We start from the raw sequence: 26,929 nt of genomic DNA on the forward strand, positions 1-26,929 counted from the left end.
TGGACTTGAGTCTGAGTGAACTCCAGGAGTTGGTGATGGACAAGGAGGCCTGGCGTGCTGCGATTCATGGGGTCGCAAGGAGTCAGACACAACTGAGCGACTGAACTGAACTGAACTGAACTGAACTGAAAGATGCACTGGTGAACCATCTCCCCTGGATACCCGCGGTGTTCTTTGGGTTGTTTGATATGGTAAAACTGTGGTTGATGTTCATGAGTTACGTGAATGGAATTTCTGTAAAATTGGATGAGTGACAAATTGGTAGAGCTCTTTTGTTTGTTTGAATGATAACTCTAAAGGGCACTGCCTTTCCCTCTGAGGTGTGGTTTCTACCATCACTATTGAAATTTACAGCTTGAAAAACACTAAGTTCGTGGAAGCCTTTAAAGGGGGAGTGTTCAGAGCACTTGGACTAATAATAACACAGGAGCAAAACTTCTTTGAATAAGATTCTTATCGTCAAAAACCTGTTGAAACTAAAGAAAACATATTTCTTTGAAAATCGTCTAATAGAGCAAACAATTTTGTGTATTTTTAATGTGATGACAGTCCAACCTGTCTGCTGATCTGATAAATAGAGAAATGTGAGCTTTATAGTAAGTAGAAGAATAACCTTCACCAAATGGCAAGTTTCTAATGTTTGTTCTCTGGGTGTGTATGTTGTCTAATGTGTTTTATTAAAACACAACCTATATGAAGACCATTTGAGCATAAGATGTTAAAAATAGAAGATTCCATTGTGTTTCATTATAAGTTAGTGTTTAAAACAACATATCCAATAACATTTTATGATATTTTTCTAAGAGTAAATGTAGCTTGTTTTGACCTATCTGCAGTTCACTTTTTGTTTTTGGCCAGTGTTGTCCTGCTTGGTATCTGGGACAGTCTCTAATTCCTGACAATGAACTTGATACTGATGTTGGTATACAGCAGCCAGCCCTCCATAATACTAACTATCCTAAATTCAGGGTTAATGCCAAACCTACTGTGTAAGAAATGATTTTCTGAAGTTTCAAAGAAAACCACGTCAATTTGGATGTCTGTTACCTTGAAGTGATCATTTTAAGAGTAATAGCTTCTTCTCTAGGTATAAAAAGACTATTTTCTTCTTTTGGTGTATTTCATTCTGTATTGAGCAATCATTTGTGAAATGAAAAAGCAAAAAAGCACCCCCTCCACACACACAAACCTCCAGCCAACTTAGGATCATAAACATGAAGATGGAGGTGAAGACTAGCCTAATTCAGTGTGTATTGTCTCATGCATTGTGTTGACTGTTGAAAATCTCTTTCAAATATCCGTATTCCACATGTAGAACTAAAGTGTTTAAAACTAGAAATATGAATGCTTGTTTTGTTAATTTCATGTTTGTGTTCAAAAAGCAACATCTAGGATCTCTACAATTGACTTAAATAAAACCATTTAAATTAAAAAAAAAAAAAAGAACACTTCCAAAACAAAACCAAAAATTGCTGCGTACTAGGTCAATGAAATCTCAATAAATTCCTAAGAATCTATGTCATTCAAAATACATTCATTAAAATTAGAAATCAACTACAAAAAGAAAATCAAGGAAAAATCCATTACCTAGATATTAAAAACCCATTTCTAAATAATTTGGGGGTTAAGAGGAATTAAAATTACATTTTTTTGGAACTGAATGATGATGAAAGCACTACATATCAAAACCTGGGGTATACATAATAATAAAATAAATGCTAATATGGAAAAAAATGAGTCAATAGGCAGAAATTAATGAAATAAAATATCCCTCCAAAAAATTAGTAAAAGGGACTATCTTCTACTTATTTTCAGCAAACAAAAAGCTGAAAGCTTTTTGAAGACCAATAAAACTGTAAATTTTTTTTCAAATTTGATCCAGAAAGATAAGAGAAGGAATAAATAAAAACATCAGGAAAGCCAAAAGAAATATAACTTCAGATCCATATGATTCATCAGAAATAATAAACATAAAGTCATGCCAATGAATCTGAAATCCCAGATAAAATACTGTTCTAGGTATATATAAATCACAAAAATGTATTCTGGGAGAAAGTAATAAATCTGAATAAACCAATATCCACAGAACAGGTTGAAATTGTAGTCAAAGACCTACTAAAAAGGCACCCAACATGAATGATCTGACACTCAAATGTCCAAGGGACAGATACCTCTAATATATCACAAACCATTCCAGAGTGTAAGAAAAGGTAGGCGGCTCCCTCCCTCAAAGAATAGAGCAGCGCTAGCTTCCCTTACGTCATGACTGGGCAAGGACAGCACAAGAAAGAAAACCATGAGTCAGTCAATTCCACTCATGAAAACAAATGCACAGCAACTCTAAATAAAATGGTATTAAATCAAATCCAGCAATAGTGAAAGAGAGGAGGATGATACTACATTAACAACATAAAAGTCATCTGATTATATCAATAAATGTATAGAAAGCATTTAATAAGAGTCAATACCTACTAAAGAAAAACTTCATAGCAATTAGGAATAAATTTTTAAAATGTACTGAAAACATCATACTTGATGAAACCTTAGGGGCATTCTTTTAAAAAGCCTAGAACAAGACAAGGATTGTCCATTATCATGACTGTCATTCAACACTGTATTGGAACTCTGAACCAAAGAGGGAGGGGTGAGAAATGAGTTATAAAGATTGGAAAAATTAAGCTTTTATTTCCCCCCCGGACACCAGGGCCATCTAGCTAGAATAGTATGGAGAATTATTTGTCAAGCTATTCTAGAATGAATAAGAGTGAGTTCAACAAGGTAGCCAAATCCAAGCTCAGCATTAAAAACAGCAGTAACTGATAAGGGAAAAAAAAAATCCCAGCCATTAGTAAAAAAGTAAAAACAGTCAAGTCTAGCCAGTGAAACAAAAAGCACATATAAGATATCCCAGGAAAAAATTATATTTACATCCAAGAACGGAAGACTCAGTATTACAAAGTAATAGATTCTCCCCAAATTAATAATTATTCATTACATTCCCAACCAAAACCCGAAGGATTTTTTTATGGATTTCACAAATGCCACCCCACTCCCCATTCCCATCGCAGAGTCCCCCAGGTTTAGAACCAAGCCAAGTCCCCCTCACCAAAGTCTAGGCATCTGCTTGGAGACCACCTGTTCTGCTGCTCACCTTCTTTCACTTGAATCACCCCATAAACAATTGGTAAACAAAATAAGATGGTAGCATATCACCATCATATTGGTTAATAGGCAATTTTCTCTAGGAGGCTAATGTTTTTAAGCAATCAGAGGTAAATTTTCTCATAATTAAAGGGGAAGACTTAGTAATAAAAGAAGGTATTTTTTAAAAAGAAGATATTAAAGGGAAAAGCTGCAACTCTACCGAAATGTCTTCCTTTAGATCCACAATGGATGGTTTAGTGATTTCAAAAACCATAACACTTACTACAATGATATTGTTCAGTCACAAAGTGCTGTCTAGCTCTTTGGGATCCCATGGATTGCTGCAAGCCAGGTTTCCCTGTCCTTCACTATTCCCCAGAGTTACTCAAACTAATGTCCATTGAGTTGGTGATGCTATTCAACCGTCTCATCCTCTGTTGCCCCCTTCTCCTCTTGCCCTCAATCTTTCCCAGCATCAGGGTCTTTTCCAATGAGATAGTATGTGGCAAAGCTGTGAAAGCAGGTGAAGAAACTGCAACAATATTTTCCCACATTAAAATAACAGATTAATGAAGACTACACCTTGGATCAGATTTTCTTTTTTTTTTTTTTTTTGGCAGCTCTGGGCAGCTTGCAGGGATCTTAGTTCCCTGACTGGGATCAAACCCGTGCCCACAGCAGTGGAAGCGGAATCCTAACTAAACTATCAGGGAATTCTCCAGATTTTCACTTTTGATGAAAATGATCTCCATGAGAAAGTATCCCCAGATGGGCACCTCTGTGAAGGAGTTACAAACCCCAGCCTTTAAAACTGCAAAGAAGGAACAGGAAGTATTACTAAGTGCATATGCCCTATGGAGATTTAACTGTGATTGTATTTTTATTAGGGTTTCCCAGGTGGCTCAGTGATAAAAGAATCTGCCTGCCAAGGCAGGAGATGTGGGCACCATCCCTGGGTTGGGAAGATCCCCTGGAGGAGGAAATGACAACCCACTCCCAGTATTCTTGCCTGGGAAATCCCCTGAACAGAGGAGCCTGGTGGACTACAGTCCATGGGTCAAAAAGAATGGGATGGCTGAGCACATTTTTATTGGAACGCATTACTGGTTTTGTATAACTCATTATACAGTTGCATATAGTTGTTTTCAGCAAGCTGTCCCTAATTCTGTTTTTCCCCATAAAGCCTTTTTATTTTTAACAAGCACTGTTTTGCATAACTACAGGTTTTTCAGGAAAGCATGTATCAAGTTATAGCAGCAAGACCTGTCCTCAAGAAGCTGGGGCCTCTCTTGTAACAAGCAAGGAATTCTTGAGAATTCCTGAGCTTCCCTCACAGGTAGCCAGGAGAGCAGGTACCCTTTTCCCTCTGAGCGGGGAACAATTGCCCAGGAGACTGTGGGGCAGTTCTCTAGGGTTCAGGCACCAGAGCCCGTCATAGTCCTCTTCTCTCCTCCCGCCAGATCCCCACACCAGTCAGGAGAGGCTTAGTGAAGGGATCCAGAATTTTGCTGCTTACAAGCTTTCGGATCTTGAGCAATTCGCCGAACCTCTGCAGGACTGTTTACCCACTCTTTAAATGGGAAGGCATGGTGCTTTTTTTTTTTTTTTTTAATCATTACTGTCGTTGCGGTCGTGGTGGGTTTCCATTTAAAAATCTGCCTTTAATTGTTGCTTTGCCATTTACATTCATGACCTTGGACAAGACACTTTACTTCCCTAGGTGTCATCTGTAGAACGGGGCTTTGAGAGCATTTAGTACTACCGTGTGTGCAGGCACTTAGCAATAAGATACATACTAAGCCTCAGTAAATTGAAGTTCCCATTATGAAAGGCGGGGATTCTCGAGTTGTGACTGTGGAGGCAGAGGAACCCCGGGCTGCTGGGGAAAGCAGATGTGGCGGTGATTTCCTCAGGGACACTCCGCACATCCTCCCAGCCCCGTCTTCCCAGCAGAGGCCTCACTGTCGGCCCGACCCGCGAGCTTGTGGGAGCTCTCCGGGGGGTTGCCTCCCCACAGCGCCGGTCCGAACGGACACTTCCCGGCGTGCACCTCGGGTCGGGCCCCCGAGGGGCAGTCCAGCCGTGGGGACCTCGTCCCGGCCGCGTTAGAGGCTTGGGGCAGTAACCACCATTCACCCAGCTCCTACTTTTCCCTTTGCGAAGAGCGTCAGTCACCGTCAACCGCACCTTGGGCCGCGGCCCTCGAAGGGACTGTGAGGAGCGCTCAGCCCTTTCCTCCTCTCCTCCTCCAGGCGTCCGGCCCACCGCGTCCCAGGGAGGGTCCGAGGCCAGGCTTATCTACCCGGGAGGATTCCTTCGGCCCCGCGTAGTCCCCACTGTGGCCCGAGGCCGGCAGTCAGGCTCTGGAGACTGAGGGACGGGGACGGACTTCGAAGCCGCGCTGCCGGAGACTACAACTCCCAGGCGGCACCGCGGCGCGGCGGCAGCGAGCACGTCACTCAGGCACCGCCGGCGGCCCCGGGAAGCGGCGCGGGCGGGGGCAGGGGCTGGGGCCAACCCGGAGGCCGGTGCTGAGGATGAGGGCCGCCCGGCCGCCCCGCGCGTGAGGAGGCTGAGGGGCGCGCCACCCCGTCCTGGGGCGGGCGCCCCCGGAGCCCCGCCAGCCCCGCCCCGCCCGGAGGTTGTGGCCCGGGATGCGGAGCCGGGGGCCGCCGGTGGAGCTGCGCGGGGTGAGAGGCGCGGGGAAGGGGGCTGCCTGCTTCCCTCACCCTCGTCCCCCACCGGCGGACCCCGGCAGGAATTCGGCAGCTGCGCGGCCAGGCCTTCTTAGCGCCCTGACGTTTAGGGGGGACAGGTGAACCCGCTGCCCTTCCCCCACCCCACCCTGCCTGGACAGCTGAATCAGGGGGCACGACCCTGCCCTTTTAAAGAGGCTTTTTCTTGCTCCTATGGAGGGCCCCCCAGCCATGGCCCCCAGGAGTCCCCTAGAATCCGCAGGGACTGCCCCCCATCCTGGCCGCCGGGGCCCGCCCTCTGCATCCCGCGGGCAGCCTGTGTGAAGCGGCCTCCCGCAGCCCCCGGCCCCTCCCCCATGGAGGAGGAGGAGTGGGGGGCGGCCAAGGAGTGGGGCACGACCCCCGCGGGGCCCGTCTGGACCGCAGTGTTCGACTACGAGGCGGCGGGCGACGAGGAGCTGACCCTGCGGAGGGGCGACCGCGTCCAGGTGCTTTCCCAGGACTGTGCCGTGTCGGGCGACGAGGGCTGGTGGACCGGGCAGCTACCCAGCGGTCGTGTGGGCGTCTTCCCCAGCAACTACGTGGCCCTCGGCACCCCCGCCGCCCCCGCCGGCCTCCAGCTGCCCCAGGAGATCCCCTTCCACGAGCTGCAGCTAGAGGAGATCATCGGTGTCGGGGGCTTTGGCAAGGTCTATCGGGCCCTGTGGCGAGGCGAGGAGGTGGCGGTCAAGGCCGCCCGGCTGGACCCTGAACGGGACCCGGCAGTGACAGCAGAGCAGGTGCGCCAGGAGGCCCGACTCTTCGGAGCCCTACAGCACCCCAACATCATTGCCCTCAGGGGCGCCTGCCTCAGCCCCCCACACCTCTGCCTGGTGATGGAGTATGCCAGAGGGGGCGCCCTGAGCAGGGTGCTGGCAGGGCGCCGGGTGCCCCCTCACGTGCTGGTCAACTGGGCTGTGCAGGTGGCCCGGGGCATGAACTACCTACACAATGATGCCCCTGTGCCCATCATCCACCGGGACCTCAAGTCCATCAACAGTAAGTGGTGTCCTCCTCCAAAAACTTGCTTCCACTGAACCTTGTGAGGCCAAGCCTTGGTGGCGGGAGGGGGACACCAGAAAATCTTGGCTGGGGCAAGAGGGGGCAGCAGTATACCTTCAGGGCTGGGTGAGACAGTCCTTGTCCCATTAAGGGAGGAAAAGGAAGCCCAGAAAGGTTGAAGACTACAGTCACAGTAGCTCTATAAACATGTATCCATGAACACTGTGACAGGCTCTGTGTTCCCTGCTGAGAACAGGACAGGTACAGGGCCTGCCCTCATGGCCCTTACAGTCCAGCGCTACCATAGTCCACCAGGCAGAGGCAGAAAGAGCCTGGCCCAGAGTCAGGGTTTCTCAGCCTCAGTGCTATGGACATTTGGCACTGGAGGGTTGCAGAGGGGCTGACCTGGGTGCTCTAAGTTATGGAGTAGCATCCTTGGCCTCTACCCACTGGATGCCATTAGCATTCCCCACCCCCCAGTTAGGAGAACCAAAAATGTTTTCAGACATTGCCAAATGTCCTCTGTAGGGCAAAATAGCCCTCAGTTGAGAACCACTTCCTGGTGTCCTCCTGGGCCTCTGTCCCAGCTAGCCAAGACAAACTGGGAAAGAGGAGGAGGAAGAAAAGGGATGTGGCTTATGTAAAAGCTTCCAGGCTGCCTGACCTATCATAAGACTCTCAAAAGTTGATTGGTTGGTTGACAGAGAACTGGGGCCAGATGGAAGGCAAGGTTCCCCAGAACTTACATCTAGATCAACCAGCTTCTCATGATGTCAGTTAATATTAACTGAGTAGCTATTACGTTGAAGCCCAACAGGGACCAAAACAGCCATGGTTTCTTCCCTTATGGCACTCACCATCTAGGGGTTTCATTCATTTCCTGGATATTTCCTGGATATTTCCTGAGCACCTGTTGGGTACCAGACCCTGTCCTGACTGTTAGGACACAGCAGGGAAAGAAAAATCCTACCTTTCTGGCTCTCCCATCCTTCCTCTGCCCCATGTCACTTCCTTTCTTGTCTGCATTGATTTGTTTATTCTGCCGTTTGGTATTTACTGGATCAGATCGTATACTAAGAAAGAGAGGTCCATTGTGAGTGAGGCCAACATGTTCCCTGCCCTCACATAATATGGGAGGGTTTTCTCTTTGCCCTCAACCCTCACGTCTCATCTGTTTCTGATTCATGTCAGTTCTTCATCTTGAAACGTTTGACTCCACCTCACTATTTTTCTGTGAGCCCCTGGAGTAGAGGGATGGGGTCTTCCTCACTTTCCAGGTCTGGCATTCACTCAACAGACAGCTACCATGTGCCCAGGGTGTGACCAGTCCTGCGCCAGGGCCAGGGAATTGAGCAAGACAGACAGACGGCCCCCGTCCTCTTTGACGCTCACGCTCTAATGCTGAAATTCTGGGTAAATGGAGGCAGGACTGCCAACACGCTCCTCTTGAAGCCTGGGGTCCCTTCTCAGTCCCTCCCCCCCGCTGCCCTGCTGATTCACAGCCTGCAGGTGGGGTGTAAGGACATGCTCCCATGGCCCCAAATTTCTCTGTAGCCAATTCCACTTGGACAAGGGGTCAGTAGGGCCCTTAGCCTGGCTTCCTGATTGGGCACTGGGACTGACGCATGCGTGAGACAGAGGAAACAGGGCCTCCACAGCACAGCTTCCCCCGTTTAGCCTCCCCTGAGGAACTCCTCATCTGATGTCATTCATTCGTTGGTTCATTCAACTAATAATTCTGAAGCAGAATTAAGTGTAGGCACTGTCCTGGGCTCTGGGGATTACAGAAGTGAACAAGATAAGATTACCCCACACACTCACTTATGGAAGTTATATTCTAGTGGGCAGAAATAGATGGTTGATGTTTAAATAGATAGATAACAAAATTTCAGAGTATCAAGGGCTCTAAGGAAATAAAGCAGATTAAGAATGGGGCAGAGGGAGCTCTTTAGATCAGATGGTCCAGGAAGGCAACATTTGAGCAGAGACCTGTGGTCTTCTTTATGAAGACCTGGGTAGGGCAAAGGTCCTAAGGTGCCTGGAAGAGCAGGAGTCAGGCAGAAGGAGATGAGGTCGTAAAAGTAGAAGGGCCAGATCACGTCAATCTTGAGGGGCTATGGTGAAGACTTTGGATATTTTATTCAATATAGTAGAAGCCATTAGAGGGTCTTAAGCAGGGGTAACATAATTATATATACATATGTTATATATGTTACATATGTTATGTTATATATATATAACATATATATAGCATGGGCTTCCCTTGTGGCTCAGCTGGTAAAGAATCCACCTGCAATGTGGGAAACCTGGGTTCAGTCCCTGGGTTGGGAAGATCCCCTGGAGAAAGAAATGGCTACGCACTCCAGTATTCTGACCTGGACAATTCCATGGGCTGTATAGCATATACATATGTTATATATATACTATATATATATATATATATATATAAAGCTATACTATATATTATATATTAATATAGTATATAATATATATTTATAGTATATTGTATTAATATAGTATATTATAAATTATAATATACTATATATTATATATATTAACTAACTATATATTATACTATATATATATATATATATATATATAGTGTGTGTGTGTATAGTATATATATATGTAAGTGAATTGAATTAGGCCCAGCATGGGAGAAATAAAGTGTAAGACCATGGAGTGTTCCCTGTGTCACAGGGTCACACCACAAGCAGGAGTTGGTGACTTGAGAAGGGAAGACTTCTAGAAGGTAGAGTCACATGCCAGAGCCTCAATTTGCTTGTCAATAAAATGGGTTGCTTGCTAGTTAATTTGTTTAAAGGGTTTAGCCCTGTACCTGCCATTTAATAGGCTCCTGATAAACACTGGCCATGATTGTTACTGTTGTTAGGCAGCAAGTAAGTTGGAACCATTCAATATGCTTGGGGGATAGATCAGTCAGTCAGATTTTGTTATAATACTGCTGTGTAACAAACCACTCCCCACACACACCCGGCAACCTTGGTGTCTTAAAACTCAGTGTCCTTCGTTACTGCTCATACATTTGCAGGCCTGCTGGAGGTAAACTGATTTAGCTGGGGCTCATCTTCCTTGGACCAGCAGGCTAGCCAGGGCATGTTGTTGTGGTGATGGCAGAAGGGCAAGAGGGCAAGCAGATATGAGAGGCCGGGGCTTGGAACTGGCACTCTGTCTCTTTTGTCTCATTTTATCAGACCAGTTGAGTCATACAGCCAACCCAAAGTAAAGGATGGGGAGATACATGCTGCCTCTGTAGTGGAAAGAACTTCAAAGTCACATGGCAAAGAGTGTGACGAATAAAAGAGTAGAACTGGGGCCACGAAGGCCCCACAGCAGGTGACAAAAGGGGAAGGAAAACCATCCCCTCCTGCTCACGTCTGCAGTTGCCACTCCTGGGGTGGTTGGGAGTCTGAGACGTAGACCAAGGAGAACCAAGGTCATGGCTGTCAACCTTTCACTGAGCTCCTGGGAGCCCAGGTTAGACTTGGGTGGCCAGTGAACTCAGGAGAAGCCCCCCAGCCCTTGATGGGAGGCTAAGGCAGCGATTAGACCCAGCGATTAGACCCGGGGGAAAGGGTTCATGGGCTTCTGACCTGGGAAGGAGCTACTGCAGAAGGGGGCGACCCACGGTGACAGGGAGAGAACAAACAGGAGATTCCAGGTGAGGTGGGGGTAGGACACGGGTCTGCAGCCAAGCAGACCCAGGATGACCCCCCCTTTCTTTCCACCCTGCAGTCCTCATCCTGGAGGCCATAGAGAACCACAACCTCGCAGACACGGTGCTCAAGATCACGGACTTTGGCCTCGCCCGCGAGTGGCACAAGACCACTAAAATGAGCGCTGCGGGGACGTACGCCTGGATGGCCCCGGAGGTTATCCGTCTCTCCCTCTTCTCCAAAAGCAGTGACGTCTGGAGGTGCTGACGGTGGGGTAGGGGAGGGGGAGGGGAGGCCTCCTGGGAGTGGAGGAGGGAGGAAGGGGGAGAAGGGCAGAGTGGGAGGGACTGGCTGCCACAGCTGCTGGGAGCTGGGATCTGGGATCTGGGTCCAGGGGCCGCCAGCAAGGTCAGACCAGCAGATGAGCACCAAAGCAGGTGCCTGCTCTGCTAGCAGAAGTGGTATAAAGATAGCTGTCAGCACCAAAGACCCTCAAAACGCCATCCATGACATGGCCCCCACTCCTCAGACAGGAAACTGAGACCTTTATAGGTAACCATTCATTCATTCATTCATCCAGCTGCCCTGGGCTCAGGGGATACAGCAGCATATAAAAACAGACCCAGTTCCTGCCCACAGGAATAATACATACATACACAGGCTTCCGTAATGGTTCAGTGGGAAAAGAATACCTTGCAGTGCAGGAGACACAGAAGACATGGGTTCAATCCCTGGGTCGGGAAGAGCCCCTGGAGGAGGGCATGGCAACCCATTCCAGTATTCTTGCCTGAAGAATCCCATGGACTGAGGAGTCTGGCTGGCTGCAGTCCAAAGGGTCACAAAGAGTCAGACACGACTGAGCAACTCTCACTTCACTTTCACATACATACATGTGGAGCTGAAAAGGCTGTTTTTAAGTTAAGAAAATTGTAAAATAATTTTTAATAAATAATAAGTTAACCCACCAGATAAAGGATTAGACAGTATTACGAGCTAAGAAGCTAACTGAAAAACACCCTGCGGTCTGGTGATGACTTTGGGGAAGGTTTTTATGAGAAATGGCACTCGAGCCTGGTTCTGGATGACGAGAAGGAGCCAGTCATGCAGAGTTTAGGGGAAGAAGCTTCCCAGGCAGGGGGAGCAGCTGCCACAAAGGAAATACTGAGGTGAGAACAGGCATGACCTGTTCCAGAAAAGGACACATAGTTAGAGCAGAGCAGGCCGGGAGGAAATTCGTGGGAAATGACGGAGGAAAGAGAGAGCCAAGGGCTCCGCAGAGAAGGGAGCGGACTCTAGGTTTATTCCAAATGCATTGGAAAACCATTGGAGGCATTTGTGAATGACATGATCTGATGGAGCATCACAAAGGCTCCCTTGGCTGATGGACTTCAGGGGACAGGAGAGGGGGCAGGAGGCCAGTGAGGTGGCTGTTTGTCACCTGCAGGACCTGGTGACAGCAGAAACTCAGCCTTCTCTTGGGAGGAAGCCAAACCCAGGTCAGTCCCCAGCTGAGGCTCCAGATGGAGCAAGCAGCAAAGTCATGGTCCTGGGGCAGACAGATCAGACAGCAAGTCTCAACTAGAGCAGCGCAGCCCTTGGGGGGAAGTTTAGTCTTGCTTCACATAAGGCATTCATTTATGATCCCAAACATTTATAGAAGCCATATTTCAGTGACAAAGAGCAGAAAACCCAAAATAAAAATAATATGGATGCTTTTGCTCTCATGTAAAAGCCCAGGACTGATATACTATTAGGAATTCAGAGTCCTATTTTAGGGTTTTTAATGGGGGTGTCATTCACATTGGGCAATCAAAACATCCCCACAGGTTTCCAGAGATGTAGAAGAGGTAGAGCGGTTGGGGTCCGGCCACCTGCACTTACAATCCACTGTTATCTTCCTCCACCTTGTATGGCCTCCATTCCCAAGGCTACTTCATGGTCCAGGATGGCTGCTTGGGCTCCAGTTTTTATTGTCTGTATTCCAACCAGTAGGAAGGAGAAAAGAGGAAAGGGGACCCCATCCCTTTAAGGAGACTTTTTGGAAATTAGTTGCACACTGCTGCTACTGCTAAGTCACTTCAGTCATGTCTGACTCTGTGCGACCCCATAGACGGCAGCCCACCAGGCTCCCCCATCCCTGGGATTCTCCAGGCAATAACACGAGTGGGTTGCCATTTCTTTCTCCAATGCATGAAAGTGAAAAGTCAAAGTGAAGTCGCTCAGTCGTGTCCGACTCTTCGAGACCCCATGGACTGCAGTCTACCAGGCTCCTCCGGCCATGAGATTTTCCAGGCAAGAGTACTGGAGTGGGGTGCCATTGCCTTCTCTGAGTTGCGCACTACACACTTCCATATCCCACTGGCCAGAACCCTTGCCATATGGGCATACTTTGATGCAAAGGAGGATGGAAAATTATTTCAGGCAGCATTCCTCCAGCTCAAATTTCCCAGAGCTGTCACTGAGAAAGGAGAGGCTGTGAGCTGTATGAGGGCAGGGGCTGTGTCTATCTTATTCCAGTACCCGGAACAGTGCCTAGCACACAGCAGACGTTTAATAAGTGTATGATGAATGAACGCATGCCTGGATATGGGGGAGCATGGGGATCCACTCCGTGTTAGGCATTACGTAAAACACCGATGAGGAGCCAGAAGGAGCACGGTTTACTGGAGAAGAGGAACTTGCAGGTGACAGTAATAGTGACGCGTGCTCTGGAATGTGTAGCCGCCAAGGCAGCTGCTGTGGGCTTCAGGTGGGCCTGAGCGCAGTGTGGCTCCACCACTTACAAGCTGTGTGACCTTAGGCAAACAACTTAACCTCTCTGAGCCTGCACCCACTCACTGGATAAAATAGGGGTCATACCGAGTGCCTTCTGCCTTACAGGACTCTAATGCTGGCCTGGAGTGAGTGTTCTGTAAATGTTAAATAGTGTTAACTTGTATTTAGAGGTAAGTGCAGAGGGTTCAATGGAAATGTAGTGAAGGGGCCTCCGACCCAGATGTGGAGGCTGTGGAATCAAGGAAGCCTTCCTGGTTAGAGAGGGCACCTGAGTTGTGACTTAAAGGACAGTTAGGCAAAGGGGAAGGGTGTTCTCAGCCAAGGGAACAATGTGTGCAAAGGCCAGAGATTAGGAAAAACAGGATTTGTTCAACTATTTAGCATGGCTGCGAGATGCAGCCGGGGTTGGTACAGGGGCCGAGTGTTTAGAGGGGGAAGCGGCAGGGTCAGCAAGATCAGGGTGGATTTGCCCAGTGGGCACAAGGAACCCACCGAAGGTTTTCAGGCAGGGGAGAGGAAAAAGGGACAGAGCAAAGAAGACACCAGAGGACCAACCCCACCACATCTGTTTGAGATCAGGCTGTGGAGGTCAAAGCCAGTTGTGGCCTCACTGGCTGGGGCTGGATGCTGGGGGGAGGGAGGCTCACCACGGGACTGGAGTCAGGGCTGGGGTGTGGGTGAGGATGAGGGTGGGCTCTGGCATCACCCCTCCCTCTCCCCCACCTGCAGCTTCGGGGTACTGCTCTGGGAGCTGCTGACGGGTGAGGTCCCCTACCGTGAAATCGACGCCTTGGCCGTGGCATATGGCGTGGCTATGAACAAGCTGACTCTGCCCATTCCCTCCACATGCCCCGAGCCCTTTGCCCGCCTACTGGAGGGTGAGCCAGGGCCCCGTGGAGAGGGTAGGCTCAGCTTGGGGTGGCAAGGAGCCCTCAGGCCCAGACACCCATCCACCCCTTCACACCCATCCATTCCATTGGGCCCAGGAGTGAGGGAGAAGGGGCTGGAACCATGGGACCATGATCAGTCTCCAGACCTCCATGGCCTCCAGACCTTTGTTCTGGCCAGGCAAGCCCACAGTGCTTGAGGGCAGTCTATTAGGATTCACTGGCCCTGGGATTCCTCCCTGACCCTTGATCCTACCACCAGTCAAGGAACAGGTCCCTGAGTTTCTCTCCCCAGAGTTTCACCAAGTGAAACGCTGCCAAGAACGTGGCTTTGAATTCCTTCCCCCGGGCTCCATGGGAGCTATTTGTCCACAGTCCCTTAAAGTCCTGCCTCCACTGAGCAGGCTGATGCCCCAGAGCATGGCCACTGACATCTCCACTCCCACTGCTGTCCTCCCCGCCCCAACCCCAGAATGCTGGGACCCAGACCCCCACGGGCGGCCAGATTTTGGCAGCATCTTGAAGCAACTTGAAGTCATCGAACAGTCAGCCCTGTTCCAGATGCCGTTGGAGTCTTTTCACTCGCTGCAGGAAGACTGGAAGCTGGAGATTCAGCACATGTTCGATGACCTGCGGACCAAGGAGAAGGTGAAGGCAGGGTTGAGGTGGGAGGAAGGGAGCAAGATCCCCGAGTTCTGATACCATGGATGGGGCAGAGTCCCTTCCCCTGAGCCCGGGGGTCTTAGCCTTTTCCACATGTTAAGGAAAGACAGCCTCCTGTTGGCAGATTGATAAGAAAAAGGCACCCTACCCTGAAGTACTTACAGGTGACACTGCATGAGGTCTAGAAATTGGCTTTAAAACCCCACAGCAAAAGTGAGAGGGAGAGAGGAGCAGGAAGGTGATGCGTGAAAAAAATTTGTAAAGTAACTGTCGAAGTTGGATGGATGGTGAGTGGGTCGGATGCACTGATGCTTTTGTGGATAATTTCCAAATTGAAAACTTCAAAAATTAAAAATAAAAGAGAGGGAAAAAAAGGAAGAAAGAAAAGCCAGCCCTTTCTTTGGGCCAACACAGCCTCCTACCCTGGCCCCCAACCTGGTTAGTGAAGAGTAAGTTAGATTGTGCCCCCAATTTGCCCCACAGCAGGATGGCCTGTGCAGGACATCAACCAAGCCCAGCAGCCCTGGGACCATCCCCGGGGGGCAGGGTAGCTCCGGCCCTCCCCCCAAACCGCCCATCTCCTCCCCAGGAGCTCCGGAGCCGCGAAGAGGAGCTGTTGCGGGCGGCTCAGGAGCAGCGCTTCCAGGAGGAGCAGCTGCGGCGGCGCGAACAGGAGCTGGCAGAGCGCGAGATGGACATCGTGGAGCGGGAGCTGCACCTGCTCATGTGCCAGCTGAGCCAGGAGAAGCCCCGGGTCCGCAAACGCAAGGGCAACTTCAAGCGCAGCCGCCTGCTCAAGCTGCGGGAAGGCGGCAGCCACATCAGCCTGCCCTCCGGTACCCGGCCACGCCCCTTCAGCAGCCCCGAGAGGCCGCTGGGAGCAGCGCTAACCCAGGGGTCATCTCTTCCTTTTATTTCTTTACTTTTCAAGCCTTATTATTATTACTAAATATATCACAACTACAGAAAATGACCCCCAAACAACTATATAGCTTAATGCATTAATAGAATCTCCCAGGAGAGCAGAGAGACCCTACAGCCACCCCAGATGCCTGCACACGCCCCCTCCAAACAATCCCCTGCCATTCCCTAAGAGTAAACGCCTGCCTTGACTTTCAGGGCCGTCAATTCCTTACTTTTCCTCATAGTTTTGTCTCCCAGCTATTTGTTTAATATCTTTTAAAATCTTCTTTATCCTCCTTGCCTCATTTATCCCAGAGCATTTCCCATAGTCTGGATTTTGCTGCTTGCAGCTCCCTGGTATCTCTTAACATGTCCCTCTGTCCCCTGAATTTCCAGTAATTGGTATTAGGTTAAACCATGTGAAATTGCTGGTGTTCAGCCATTTTTGACCTACAGAAACAGAAGTTTCACATGGCTCAACCTAAGAGTTGGATCTCAAGGCTTAATCAGTTTTAATTTCAGGTTTGATTTTTTTTGGGGGGAGACTGCTTCCTAGGTAATGTCAGAAGGCACTTCATGCTGATATTCTCTCTCTTACAAGAGTTACAAGCCCTATAGCAGTGCCTAGAATAACACCAGCCAACAGAAATAAGGCAGGCTGCATGTGTCATTTTACATTTTTTAGTAGCCATATGGAAAAAAGGTGGGGCAAAACAGGTGAAATTAACTTTAATAGTGTATTTTGTTTAGCCCAATATTCACATGTAGTCATTACAAGAAAATTTTAAAATAAGATATTTTACCTTTTTTCCCACACTAAATCTTTGAAATCCAGCGTGCATCTTACAGGCTTCCCAGGTGGCACCGAAAGTGAAAGTTGCTCAGTCGTGTCCAACTCTTTGCGACCCCATGGACTATACAGTCCATAGAATTCTCCAGGCCAGAATACTGCAGTGGGTAGCCTTTCCCTTCTCCAGGGGATCTTCCCAACCCAGGGATCAAACCCAGGTCTCCCACATTGCAGGCGGATTCTTCATCAGCTCAGCCACCAGGGAAGCCAGGTGGCACTAGTTATGAAGAACTCACTTGCCTGCCAGTGCAGGACATGTAAGAGTTTCAGGTTCGATCCCTGGGTTGGGAAGATCCCCTGGAGGAGGGCATGGCAACCCACTCCAGTATTCTTGCCTGGAGAATCCCTATGAACAGAGGAGCCTGGCAGGCTACAGTCCATGGGGTCTCAGAGTCAGACACGACTGAAGCGACTTCACTCAGACATTCTTATGCCTGAGTTCATTTTATATTCTTGTGCATCTCAATCTGGGCTCTAAATTTTCCTCAAAATTTCTTGACCTATATTTAGGTTTCATAAAATGTACAGTTGAAAGAGCAGATTCACATACCAAAGTTGTTCCAAACATACTTAAATGTTTCCAATGACTGAACTGAGTATCTGTTTTTAAAAGGAAATTTAAATTACTTACAACTAAATAACTAAAGGTAACACTCTCCAGTTCCTTGGTTGCACAAGCCACATTTCAAGCGCTTTTCCATGTGTGGCTAATGGCTGCCATATTGGACACTCAAGCCTAGATCCTCGGGGCAGCGGCTCTCAAACCTGAGTGAGCAGCAGAGGTAACTTGGGTACTGTTACACAGCAGTTGGATTGCTGCACCTCACCCCCGCAGTTCCTGATTCAGGGAGGGCAGCAAGAATCTGCATTTCCAAGAGGTTTCCACTTGACACCGATGCTGCTGGTCTGGGAACACACTTTGAGAACCACCCCATTAAGGAATGTGAAATGGTGGCATTCCTTCTATCTTCCTTCAAAGGGAACTTCTCTCTGGCTCCTCATGGAACCCTGTGCTTAGGAAAGTCTCTTTCTTTTTGCAGGCTTTGAACACAAGATCACAGTCCAGGCCTCTCCAACCCTGGACAAGCGGAAAGGCTCAGATGGGGCCAGCCCACCCGCAAGCCCCAGCATCATTCCCCGGCTGAGGGCCATTCGCCGTGAGTATCTCCCAAGGCCTTGACCAGTCAGTGAACAGATTTCCCTGAGCACATACCTGGCACCAAGCCAGAGCAACATCAGGGTGGCAGGCGGGTAGGACCCCCCTCCCTCGTTCTCACTGGGGGAAACGGACAACAAGTAAACAGACCGGTGAACAGGATAATTTCCTGTAGTGATACGCACCCTCAAGGAAGCCAGGGGAGGGACTAAAACAGAAGAGCTGCTATTTTTAAATCACAAAGAAAGCCTGTCAGAGAAGCTGAGGTTTAAGTAGGGACCGGCATGGTCAGGAGGAGTAACATATGCAGAGATCTGAAGGAACAGTGTCCCTGGCAGAGGGAACAGCAAAGGCGGAAGCCCAGAGGCAGGAACAAGTATGCTGATTATGAGCTGGGAACGCCAACTTGGATGAAGTAGCAAGAATGGGAGGGAGAGCAGTGAGTTTATGGTCAAGGGTTCAGCAGGAGAGGATTGCCCTGGGCCTTAAGAGCGGGGATAAGGAATCTGGATTTTATCTAAAATCTGAGGGGGAGCCTCTGGAGGGCTGGAGGAAACTTGACCTTTTCCCTCTGACTGCCGTGAGGAGTAGGGATTGTAGGCGGGCAGGAGTCAAGATGGGAGTCAGGTGAGACGAGGGTGCTGGGCCAGGGTAGGGACCTTGAATGGGGCAGGTGGCCTGTCAGCTGCATGGCAGAGGTACAGGGTTCACTGAGGAGGTGAAGGATTCCCGGTCAGCTTCCCCACTCCATTCTGCTCCATCAGTCACCCCTGGCCTCGCCCCACACACCACCCCTGACACACACTGCTGTTTGGGCACCTGCTTTGTACCCAGAGGTCATTCTCCTGGGCAGACACAGAGACAAATAATGACCGAACCATGGTGGTCAGGATGTTCAACGTGTGATGGGAACAGAGGAGAGAGAGCAGTCGACTCTGCAGGGGACAGGCTGTTCCAGAACACTCCACAGGGACTTGGCATCTGCTCCTCCCTCTGCCTTGTGTCCCCCTGACTCCCTCACCTCCTTCAAGTCTCTGCTCAGATCTCTCCTTCTCACACACCGGACCATCCCTAACTCCCCAAGCCCCCTACCAGCTTTCCATGCCCCACACTGCTGACCACCTTCTAGCCCCCGACTCAGGTGGCAACCTAGGGTGACTCCTGTTGATCATCTGTCCTCGGCCCCTAAAATGTAAACTCTTCCAGGGCCAGGGCGGGGTGTCTGGTCTGCTCATACCACTGCTCTTCTCAGCATCTCCCACAGGGCTTGGCACGTAGACGGTGCTAGTGAACATTTGGGAATTAAGGGATGGCTGAAGAGTTAGCCGGTGAGGGGTGACAGGTGACGACACCGAGGAAGCCAGGACATCATCCCGACAGCTGGGGGGAGCTGTGTGAGGATGGCTAGCAGGGAAGGGTCATGATTGGAGGCAGAACCCCAGCTCCCTTGGGCCTCCAGGTGGAGAGTGGGACCGAGGTGGGGAGAGTAAGGCTGGAGACCGACTGGGACAGGTTGAGGCCCAGTGACCAAGTGGCTTCTCTGGGCCAGTGACCCCCGTGGATGGTGGTGGCTGTAGCAGCAGCTGCAGCAGCAGCGGTGGCGGTGGGACCTGGGGCCGCAGCAGCGCCCCCCCGAAGAAGGAAGAGCTGGTCGGGGGCAAGAAGAAGGGCCGGACCTGGGGGCCCAGCTCCACGCTGCAGAAGGAACGGGCTGGTGGAGAGGAGAGGTACTGGCCGCATGGAGCAACCCCCCGCCCCCCGCCCTGTGCCTCTCTCCTAGGCCCTTGGCAGCCAGGAGGCCTATGACTGTCCCCCCCCTAATCTTTGGTGCCCCCTGCAGGCTGAAAGCCCTGGGAGAAGGAAGCAAACAGTGGTCATCAAGTGCCCCCAACCTGGGCAAATCCCCCAAACACACACCCATCGCCCCAGGCTTTGCCAGCCTCAATGAAATGGGTAAGAGGGTGAGGGTGCCTTTAAAAGGGAGGGAGAGGGACATTCCCTGGCAAAGGGGAACATAATCCAAGACCAAGGGGTGACCATTCCCCAGGGTTGCACGGAGGGAGCCGGATTTCACTGGCCAGAGGGTAGGACGAATTCCTGGAATGGTAGATAGCTGGTCCCTGGGTGGTGGGGGTCATTCCCAAGGGGAGGGGGGTTGGGGGGAGAAATGCTCAAGAACCACGCTTAGTGGGACTTGCTGATCTTGGTGGGGTCACTGGGGGCAACCCCTTGCCCCCAAGTCCCGGGGTGGGGGGATGGGCCGAAGGGCCCCGGGCCCAGAGTTAAGTGAGTCAGAGGCCAGTGACGGCCCTCTCCGGTTGCAGAGGAGTTTGCGGAGGCAGACGAAGGCAACAGCGTGCCCCCGTCCCCCTACACCACCCCGTCCTACCTCACGGTGCCGCTGCCCGCCCAGCCCTCGCCGGGGGCGCAGGCGCCATGGGAGCCAAGTCCGCCCGCGCCGCCCGCGCGGCTCGGGCACGGCTCCCGGCGGCGCTGCGAGCTCGCGCTGCTGGGCTGCGCCACGCTGCTGGGCGCCGTGGGCCTGGGCGCCGACGTGGCCGAGGCGCGCGCGGCGGAAGGCGAGGAGCAGCGGCGCTGGCTCGACGGCCTTTTCTTCCCCCGCGGCGGCCGCTTCCCGCGGGGCCTGAGCCCGACCGGGCGCTCTCCCGCCCGCCGCGACGACGCGGCCCCCGGCCCGGGCCTGGCGCCCTCCGCCACCCTTGTGTCACTGTCGTCGGTGTCCGACTGCAACTCCACGCGTTCGCTGCTGCGCTCCGACAGCGACGAGGCTGCGCCGGCCGCGCCCTCCCCGCCACCCTCCCCACCCCCGCCCCAGCCCAGCACCAACCCCCTGGTGGACCTGGAGCTGGAGAGCTTCAAGAAGGACCCCCGGCAGTCGCTCACGCCCACCCACGTCACGGCTGCGCGCTCTGTGAGCCGCGGGCACCGGCGGACGCCGTCGGATGGGGCGCTGGGCCAGCGGGGGGCGCCGGAGCCCACGGGCCCCGGCCCTGGTGAGTGAGGCTCCACGCGCTCAGAAAAGGGCACATCGCCCTTGCCCCCGCCAAAGCTCTATGTCCCAGCCCAGCAGGGACCCGCTGGACGCGGAGTCCTCTTGCTTAGCGTGAGGAGAGTCAGTGTCCCCATGGTCCCCACTGCTTCAAGAGGCTTTGTGGATCCCTGGGTAACTGAGACGCAGGAGGAAGCAGGGGTGGCAACTCTAATGCCCACAGGGGCCAGGCAGGCGACACTAATGGGAACGATTACTAGCGCTAACACCTGTTAGGTACCCGCGCCCTATAGTTTATCAACAGGACAAAGATGATTAGAACAGAAAGGAACTAAGGCACTGCGCTGCTTGTTCTTCCATTACTGTGTTTAATCCTGGCCTGTGTGGCGAGGCGCTGAAATCCCCATTCACAGACAGCAACATGCCTAAGGTGTCTCTGGGTCTTGGTGAGCCTGCCCAGGGTTGGAGAGGCAGGAGGGAGTACTAGCAAGGAGACGGGCTCTGAGAGATAAAGGGCTGCCCAGAGTCGCACCCAGACGAGTGAGCAGTTCCGAGTGGGGGCGGGTGGGGGTGGCAAGGTAAAGGTCCAAACCCGGTTGGACAGCGGGCCCAACAAAATCAGATTTTTTTGTGAAGAGAAGTCCAATTCCAATCTTCATGTAAATGCTCCTGCCTTTTAAACACCACCCTCTGGCCCACCCCACTCATCTCCTCCGATCCTCTCTTACCAGGCCCTCGAGATCCCCTGGACTTCCCCCGCCTGCCCGACCCCCAGGCCCTGTTCCCCACCCGCCGTCGGCCCCCTGAGTTTCCGGGTCGCCCCACCACCCTGACCTTCGCCCCAAGGCCCCGGCCAGCCGCCAGCCGTCCCCGCCTGGACCCCTGGAAACTGGTCTCCTTCGGCCAGACTCTCAGCATCTCGCCTCCCAGCAGGCCAGACACTCCGGAGAGCCCGAGGCTCCCCAGCATGCAGCCCACACTGCTCGACATGGACATGGAGGGGCAAAGCCAGGACAGCACAGTGCCCCTGTGCGGGGCCCACGGCTCCCGCTGAGGCCTACCCGCAGCCGCCTGCCTGGGCGGCCCTGAATGTAGCGCCCCAGGCCCCGCCCCAGCCCACCGTGCCACGCGGCAGGGGAGGCCCTGGGCAGGATACTCACTATTTATTGGGGAAGGGGGGAGGGAGGGCACTTAATTTATTCCTTTGTACCCCAGGGGTGGGGCCCTGTGCCTGCCCTGCTGTAGGGGGGAGGGTGGGCAGGGGTACTCAGGGACAGGGCATCATAGGGGATTCGGCACAAAATGCAGCATTAAAGGTAACCCCTGCCCCCTACCGCATTTGGCTGTGTGTCTTTCCCTGGCCCAGGTCCTAGATCATCCCCAGTGGCCCAGCACCCCCCATGCTCCGTCCCGGGCCTCTCTGGATTTCTGAGTCCAGGGGGTGTAGCCTGGGCCCTTGTCCCCACAAGAATACCACACAAAGAAGTTATGGTCACCAGTGATGAGTGCTTTACCAGAGAACTCGGTATGAATGAGTCAGGGGAAGTTACACGGTGAGGTGAGGTGGGATGGGGGAGGGGGGAGTAGGGACACTCCCCCAGGTTGGCCTCAGCCAACGACGTCCCGAGTCCCAGGCCCGGCCCCACTGTCTTCCTGCTGGAGGCTGCAGCGGTTCATCTTGAGCTGAGTCAGCTGGATGTAGCGCAGGACGTTGGTGTCTGCAGGAGAGGCGGGCAAGGCATTATCTGTGTGTCCTGGGGCAGCAGGTAACATCCGCACCACCTTGACTCATACGTCATGGTCCCCATCCTCCACTGGCTCCCCCACACAGCCTGTGTCGCCAGAGCCCTTCTCACAAAGCCCAGCCAAGCAGGCAGAGCAGGACGTGTCACACCTCCATACTTTCGTATCTGCCATGCCTTCAGCCAGGCACGCCTGCGCTCAGAGACTCCTGTCGCACTTCTCACCCTCCAGCAACACTGGAGGAAGTGTGTTCTCTCCAAAGCCCTTAGAGGAAAACTCTCCTCACACCCTGGGCCATGCACCTGTTGTGCTCCTACTTCACTGGTTATTAATACAGAACTGAGTCTTCTGCCTCCTCCACCCACACACACACCCTATGATCTTCCCACCGGGCAAGGAACAAGCCTCCATGTCTGCCAACCCCTCCCCCTGCTAATTTTCTGGCATTGCCAGGAAAGGTGAATGAATAGGTGAGTGTGTGAATGGGTTAGTGAGTAGGTGAATGGGTTTGAGGGGGGATAGGTAAATGGAGATGGAGGCACGCGGTGGAGGGGCCGGGGGCGGAGGTTGTGAGTGGCCAGGAAAGTGACTAAATAGGTGAACAGAAGGTATCAGGGTGGGTTAATGGTCAAAGAGCTGAGAGGTGGTCGGGGGAATGCCAGGAACGACAGGTGAGTGGACACGAATCACTGGCAGGTGAGTGGATGAGTGTGTGTGTGAGGAGTAGATGGGTAAAGAGTGGGCGTGGGGTAGGGGGCACAGCACTCGCTGAAGCCGCTCTGCCCTCATGCTCCTTCCCTTGTTTCCTCCTCTCTCCCACCCTCACTTGCTCCCACCCGCTCCCACCCACCTGTGGGCTCCCGGCTGCGGGCCTCCTGCAGGTAGCGCAAGGCGCGTGCATAGTCGCCCAGGTGGTAGAAGGCAATGCCGGCGCGGTAGGTAGCCTTGAAGTTGCCCTGCTGCTTCTCCAGCACCTTGAGGCAGTACTCTCGCACCCGCTCATAGTTCACCAGCTCCGACTGCAGGAGGCAGGCTGCGGGAGCACCGTAACCGGTACTCTCACAGCCTGTCGACACAGGCCTCGGCTGATCGCGAGGAGCCTGGCCTTCAGGCTCCAGAGAATCAATCCCTTCCGTTTCAGACGGCGGAGCCTAGCCTACAGGCTTGCTCCGGCCACCAGGAAACGCCAAGCTTCTGACCAATCAAGACAGAATCAATCTGCGCCGCCGCTAGAGGGCGCGAAAAACACATAGCGGGGCTCTCGGAGCTTCCTTAGCTGAGAGGTGTCTGTTAGGGAGAGTACTAAGGGCGATATCAGAGATGGTGAGGGATGGGCCCTTGAATGACTCCTCCAGGGTAAGTTTTTCTCACCTGAGATTCGCAGGTGGCAGCCCAAAGCCCATTTCCTGCATCCCAGCTCCTTCCATCCCTAGACTCCCAACACCTCTCCCTAATCAAGTTTTTAGTTCTTCCCCCACCTTACAGACCCCAGCCCTAACGCCTTCAAGCCTCCAGCCCCAACCCCAAGGCTTGAGGAGTACCTCTCACGTCCCGCCCCTCTCACATAGGCACCCTCTGCGCTCCCCGACGGCCGTACCCGTGAGAGAGTCGTAACATTCCACCTCTGTGTTCTCCACCAGGCGCCGCTGCTCCTCGCTGAGGCGGGCTGGCCCGGGGCTGGTGGCTGGCCCGGGGGTGGGGGCGGGCAGGCCTCCAGGGCGGGCTCCCTGCGCCGCCTTCAGCTGCAGTAGCGCTCGATGATACTTGCCGATGGCTTCCCGGAACTTCTTCTCCCGGTAGCAGCGCTGACCCTCCGCCTTAAACGCCACGGCGGCCCGCAGGCTGCTGTCGAGCGCCGCACCCAGGGCTCCCGACGCTTCTGGGGTAGGACTGGACCGGGCCGATCCATGGCGGGGGCTGGGGCCCGGCGGGGAAAGGGCGGGAGGCGGGCGCGGCGGAGGCTCCGGGGCAGCGCTGAGCATCAGCACCGGGGACAGCGCGCCGCGCTGCATTGTGGGAAACTCCTGCGGCCGCCGCTGCAGCTACCGCATCGCCCCCCGCGGGGCTGGTCCCCACCCTTTCTCCGCCCCCGCACCTCCGACAGCCGACTCCGGCTGCCCCCTATGGGTCTAGAGAAACCCCTCAAAACCCCACTCTCTTCAAAACCCTTCTTCCCACTCCTCTTACCTTCCCCACCCTGCTGCTTGCTCTCCTCCCCTATGCCCAGAGCTCCCGAACCTTTCTAGGAGGAAGGAACAAGTCTGGGGGAAAGAGCAGGAAGATAACCTCATGGAAAGCTGGTTTTCAGACCGGTAGGCATCTGGCATAGTTGGATAAGAACACAGGCCATGGATTCAAGCTGCCCAAATTCCTACTTATTTTCTCACTAGTTGTTGACTTGGACAAATCACCCAAATTACCTGTGATTCTGTATCCTCATCCGTGACACAGGGCTATGATAGCAAATGTGGAACACACTCGTTTATCTATGCAACAAACAAATATTGACTGATATCTTTCTGTGCCCAATTCTGGGACTGGGTGATGCTGGGACATAGGAGGGACTGAGAGCACCTCAGAGTCTACCCTCACTGGGTTCCTTGGCAAGTGGGGAGACAGACCGGTGATCAGACAGTGGCAGCCCAGAGTGGGCTAACCTGGGAGGTAGAGGCAGAGGGGCCAGGGCTGCAATGGGGGAAACACAACAAGCTCTGCGGATCCACAGGAGGCACACCCGGCGTGGGCTGAGATGGTGAGTGAAGACTTCCCGAAGGAGGGGAGAACTCGATGAACAGAGAGGTCTGCTTCTTTCCCTCAGCTAGCTCACTGTCTGGGTAGAACAAGACAGCAAGAAAGCAGTCAAGTGACAGCGCAGCATGAGGGTCACAGTAATAAAAAAATGCACAGAGCAAGAAACACACGAGAGATTTTCAAGAGAAAAAGAGCGAATGATTGTCCTGCAACACTCCTTAGCCGCTTAGTGCTGAGACCTTGAGTGAGCTCCTCGGTCTTCCTCCACCTTCCTTGTAACATGGGGGTAGCAAGTGAGCTTACCTCCCAAGCAGCTGCAGGAGCTGAATCGTGTTATGTAGGTAAAGCATGTGGTACAGTAATGACCAAATAGCAGCCAGTGTTCCTTATCATTCTTGAGACTGTGAGATATATGATTGTAAGTGCCTGACTCAGAGTCATCGTCCACGTAAACTAGTTTCACTTATTTTATTTGGCTCCATTGGGTCTTAGTTGCAGCATGCAGGATGTTTCCTTACGGTGCATGGACTCTCTAGTTCCAGTGTGTGGGTATAGTTGCTTTTAGGCATGAGGGATCTTAGTTCCCCGACCAGGGGTCGACTTGGCATTGCCTGCAATGTAAGGTGGATTCTTAACCACTGGAGCACCATGGAACTCCTGGCACATTCATGAATAGTTGTGGAATGAATGAGTGAATGAGTAACTATGTATAGCACCATTACCACCCCCACCAAGACCCCTAGCCTGGGTTTCATTCCCAAGCATCAACCCTGCATTTCCACTGTTCCCTCCCCCTCCCACGGCAGTTCCCACCCAACAGACCCACACCTGAACATGACACCTCTCATTCCAACTGCATTGCTATATTTTATTGTCTGAGTCGCTCCCTGATCCTCCAAACGTGGACACCCTAGTGGTGAAAACTTCCTCTCAGCACCTCCAAACCTAGGCTTAGTTAAGAGTCTAACATTCCCGAGACTATATTCCAGAACAGCATCAGTCACCTTTCTGCACCTCAGACGTGTTTTTAATTGAAAATGTGGAAACCCACTGATTCATAACAACTATTTTCTGAGCAAACCTACTAATGTCTGAGTACTACAGGCTCAGTAGAAAGAGGGGACAACGGTACTAGCTCACAGTTCTGCTAAGATGCAGTGCTAGCACTTCCACAGTACCTATGAGGTGTCAGGCACGGTCCTAAAGCTTCACGTTTATGTTAACTCACGTCCTCATCACACCACCATGAGGTCGGTACTATAATTATACCCACTGACACTGTGGCACTTCAGATGTTAAATAAACCAGACCGCATTTAACAAACTCTTGCTATCCAAGGCCCATACGATCACAAACTGATGACCCTCGCAGGCCAGTATATGTGATGTGTTGGATTTATGCAACCGTTAAAAATACTGAATTAGTTGCCAACATATAAAAGCAGAGATATTTATGGAATCGCAGATTTTCAACTTCCCTTACGAACGAAATCTGAAAACCTGGCACCATGAAGGTGACATTCTTCACGACTAGGAAAGGCATTCTCAGTTCCTCACAGTTGTCCTTCCTAGTTTCTCCCCAACCGGGAGACCAAGGTTCATTAGCCCGCGTTGCTATTTTCCCCTTAGCCTCT

The 26,929-nt window shown here is 52.1% G+C and overlaps 2 protein-coding genes and 1 long non-coding RNA gene across 8 annotated transcripts in view; 1 reads left to right on the plus strand and 2 right to left on the minus strand.

Moving 5' to 3' along the window:
* Positions 1 to 5,559, minus strand: part of LOC138418864 (uncharacterized) — a 50,389-nt gene extending 44,830 nt beyond the window's left edge. For all 3 annotated transcript variants that reach the window (XR_011248752.1, XR_011248750.1, XR_011248751.1), the window contains exon 1: positions 5,332 to 5,559. This is a non-coding gene — a long non-coding RNA (uncharacterized lncRNA). The remainder of the gene's footprint in view (positions 1 to 5,331) is intronic.
* Positions 5,560 to 5,586: 27 nt separating this feature from the next.
* MAP3K10 (mitogen-activated protein kinase kinase kinase 10) lies at positions 5,587 to 22,135 on the plus strand. 2 transcript variants are annotated; one of them, XM_069550761.1, is made up of 11 exons: positions 5,587 to 6,878; positions 10,638 to 10,818; positions 14,063 to 14,211; positions 14,693 to 14,868; positions 15,473 to 15,719; positions 17,677 to 17,793; positions 19,342 to 19,519; positions 19,633 to 19,745; positions 19,840 to 19,876; positions 20,117 to 20,806; positions 21,534 to 22,135. In XM_069550761.1, the coding sequence occupies exons 1-11, from the start codon at positions 6,197 to 6,199 to the stop codon at positions 21,607 to 21,609; spliced, it is 2,646 nt and encodes an 881-aa protein (XP_069406862.1). In that variant the 5' UTR covers positions 5,587 to 6,196; the 3' UTR covers positions 21,610 to 22,135. The 2 variants fall into 2 exon arrangements, with proteins under 2 accessions (XP_069406862.1, XP_069406861.1); XM_069550760.1 differs by lacking the exon at positions 19,840 to 19,876.
* A 153-nt stretch (positions 22,136 to 22,288) lies between these two features.
* On the minus strand, positions 22,289 to 25,031 carry TTC9B (tetratricopeptide repeat domain 9B). 3 transcript variants are annotated; one of them, XM_069549104.1, is made up of 4 exons: positions 24,966 to 25,031; positions 24,143 to 24,865; positions 23,396 to 23,578; positions 22,289 to 22,520 (listed from the first exon to the last, which is right to left on the minus strand). In XM_069549104.1, the coding sequence occupies exons 2-4, from the start codon at positions 24,555 to 24,557 to the stop codon at positions 22,411 to 22,413; spliced, it is 708 nt and encodes a 235-aa protein (XP_069405205.1). In that variant the 5' UTR covers positions 24,558 to 24,865; positions 24,966 to 25,031; the 3' UTR covers positions 22,289 to 22,410. The 3 variants fall into 3 exon arrangements, with proteins under 3 accessions (XP_069405205.1, XP_069405206.1, XP_069405207.1); XM_069549105.1 differs by having other exon boundaries at positions 24,143 to 24,519; positions 24,966 to 25,026; XM_069549106.1 differs by lacking the exon at positions 24,966 to 25,031 and having other exon boundaries at positions 24,143 to 24,551; positions 24,733 to 24,806.
* Between the last annotated feature and the right edge of the window lie 1,898 nt (positions 25,032 to 26,929).

Source organism: Ovis canadensis, chromosome 14, assembly GCF_042477335.2.
Source record: "Ovis canadensis isolate MfBH-ARS-UI-01 breed Bighorn chromosome 14, ARS-UI_OviCan_v2, whole genome shotgun sequence".
Lineage (NCBI taxonomy): Eukaryota > Metazoa > Chordata > Mammalia > Artiodactyla > Bovidae > Ovis > Ovis canadensis.

What these genes read in the sequence shown, in the direction of transcription:
- MAP3K10 (XM_069550760.1), top strand. Translation starts at nt 6,197, where the DNA reads ATGGAGGAGGAGGAGTGGGGGGCGGCCAAGGAGTGGGGCACGACCCCC. An exon ending in CCGGCTGAGGGCCATTCGCC is followed by an intron (nt 17,794 to 19,341) that starts GTGAGTATCTCC and finishes TCTCTGGGCCAG; the next exon opens with TGACCCCCGTGGATGGTGGT. An exon ending in CGGGCTGGTGGAGAGGAGAG is followed by an intron (nt 19,520 to 19,632) that starts GTACTGGCCGCA and finishes TGCCCCCTGCAG; the next exon opens with GCTGAAAGCCCTGGGAGAAG.
- TTC9B (XM_069549104.1), bottom strand. Translation starts at nt 24,557, where the DNA reads ATGCAGCGCGGCGCGCTGTCCCCGGTGCTGATGCTCAGCGCTGCCCCG. An exon ending in ATGTTACGACTCTCTCACGG is followed by an intron (nt 23,579 to 24,142) that starts GTACGGCCGTCG and finishes GTGCTCCCGCAG; the next exon opens with CCTGCCTCCTGCAGTCGGAG. An exon ending in CCGCAGCCGGGAGCCCACAG is followed by an intron (nt 22,521 to 23,395) that starts GTGGGTGGGAGC and finishes CCTCTCCTGCAG; the next exon opens with ACACCAACGTCCTGCGCTAC.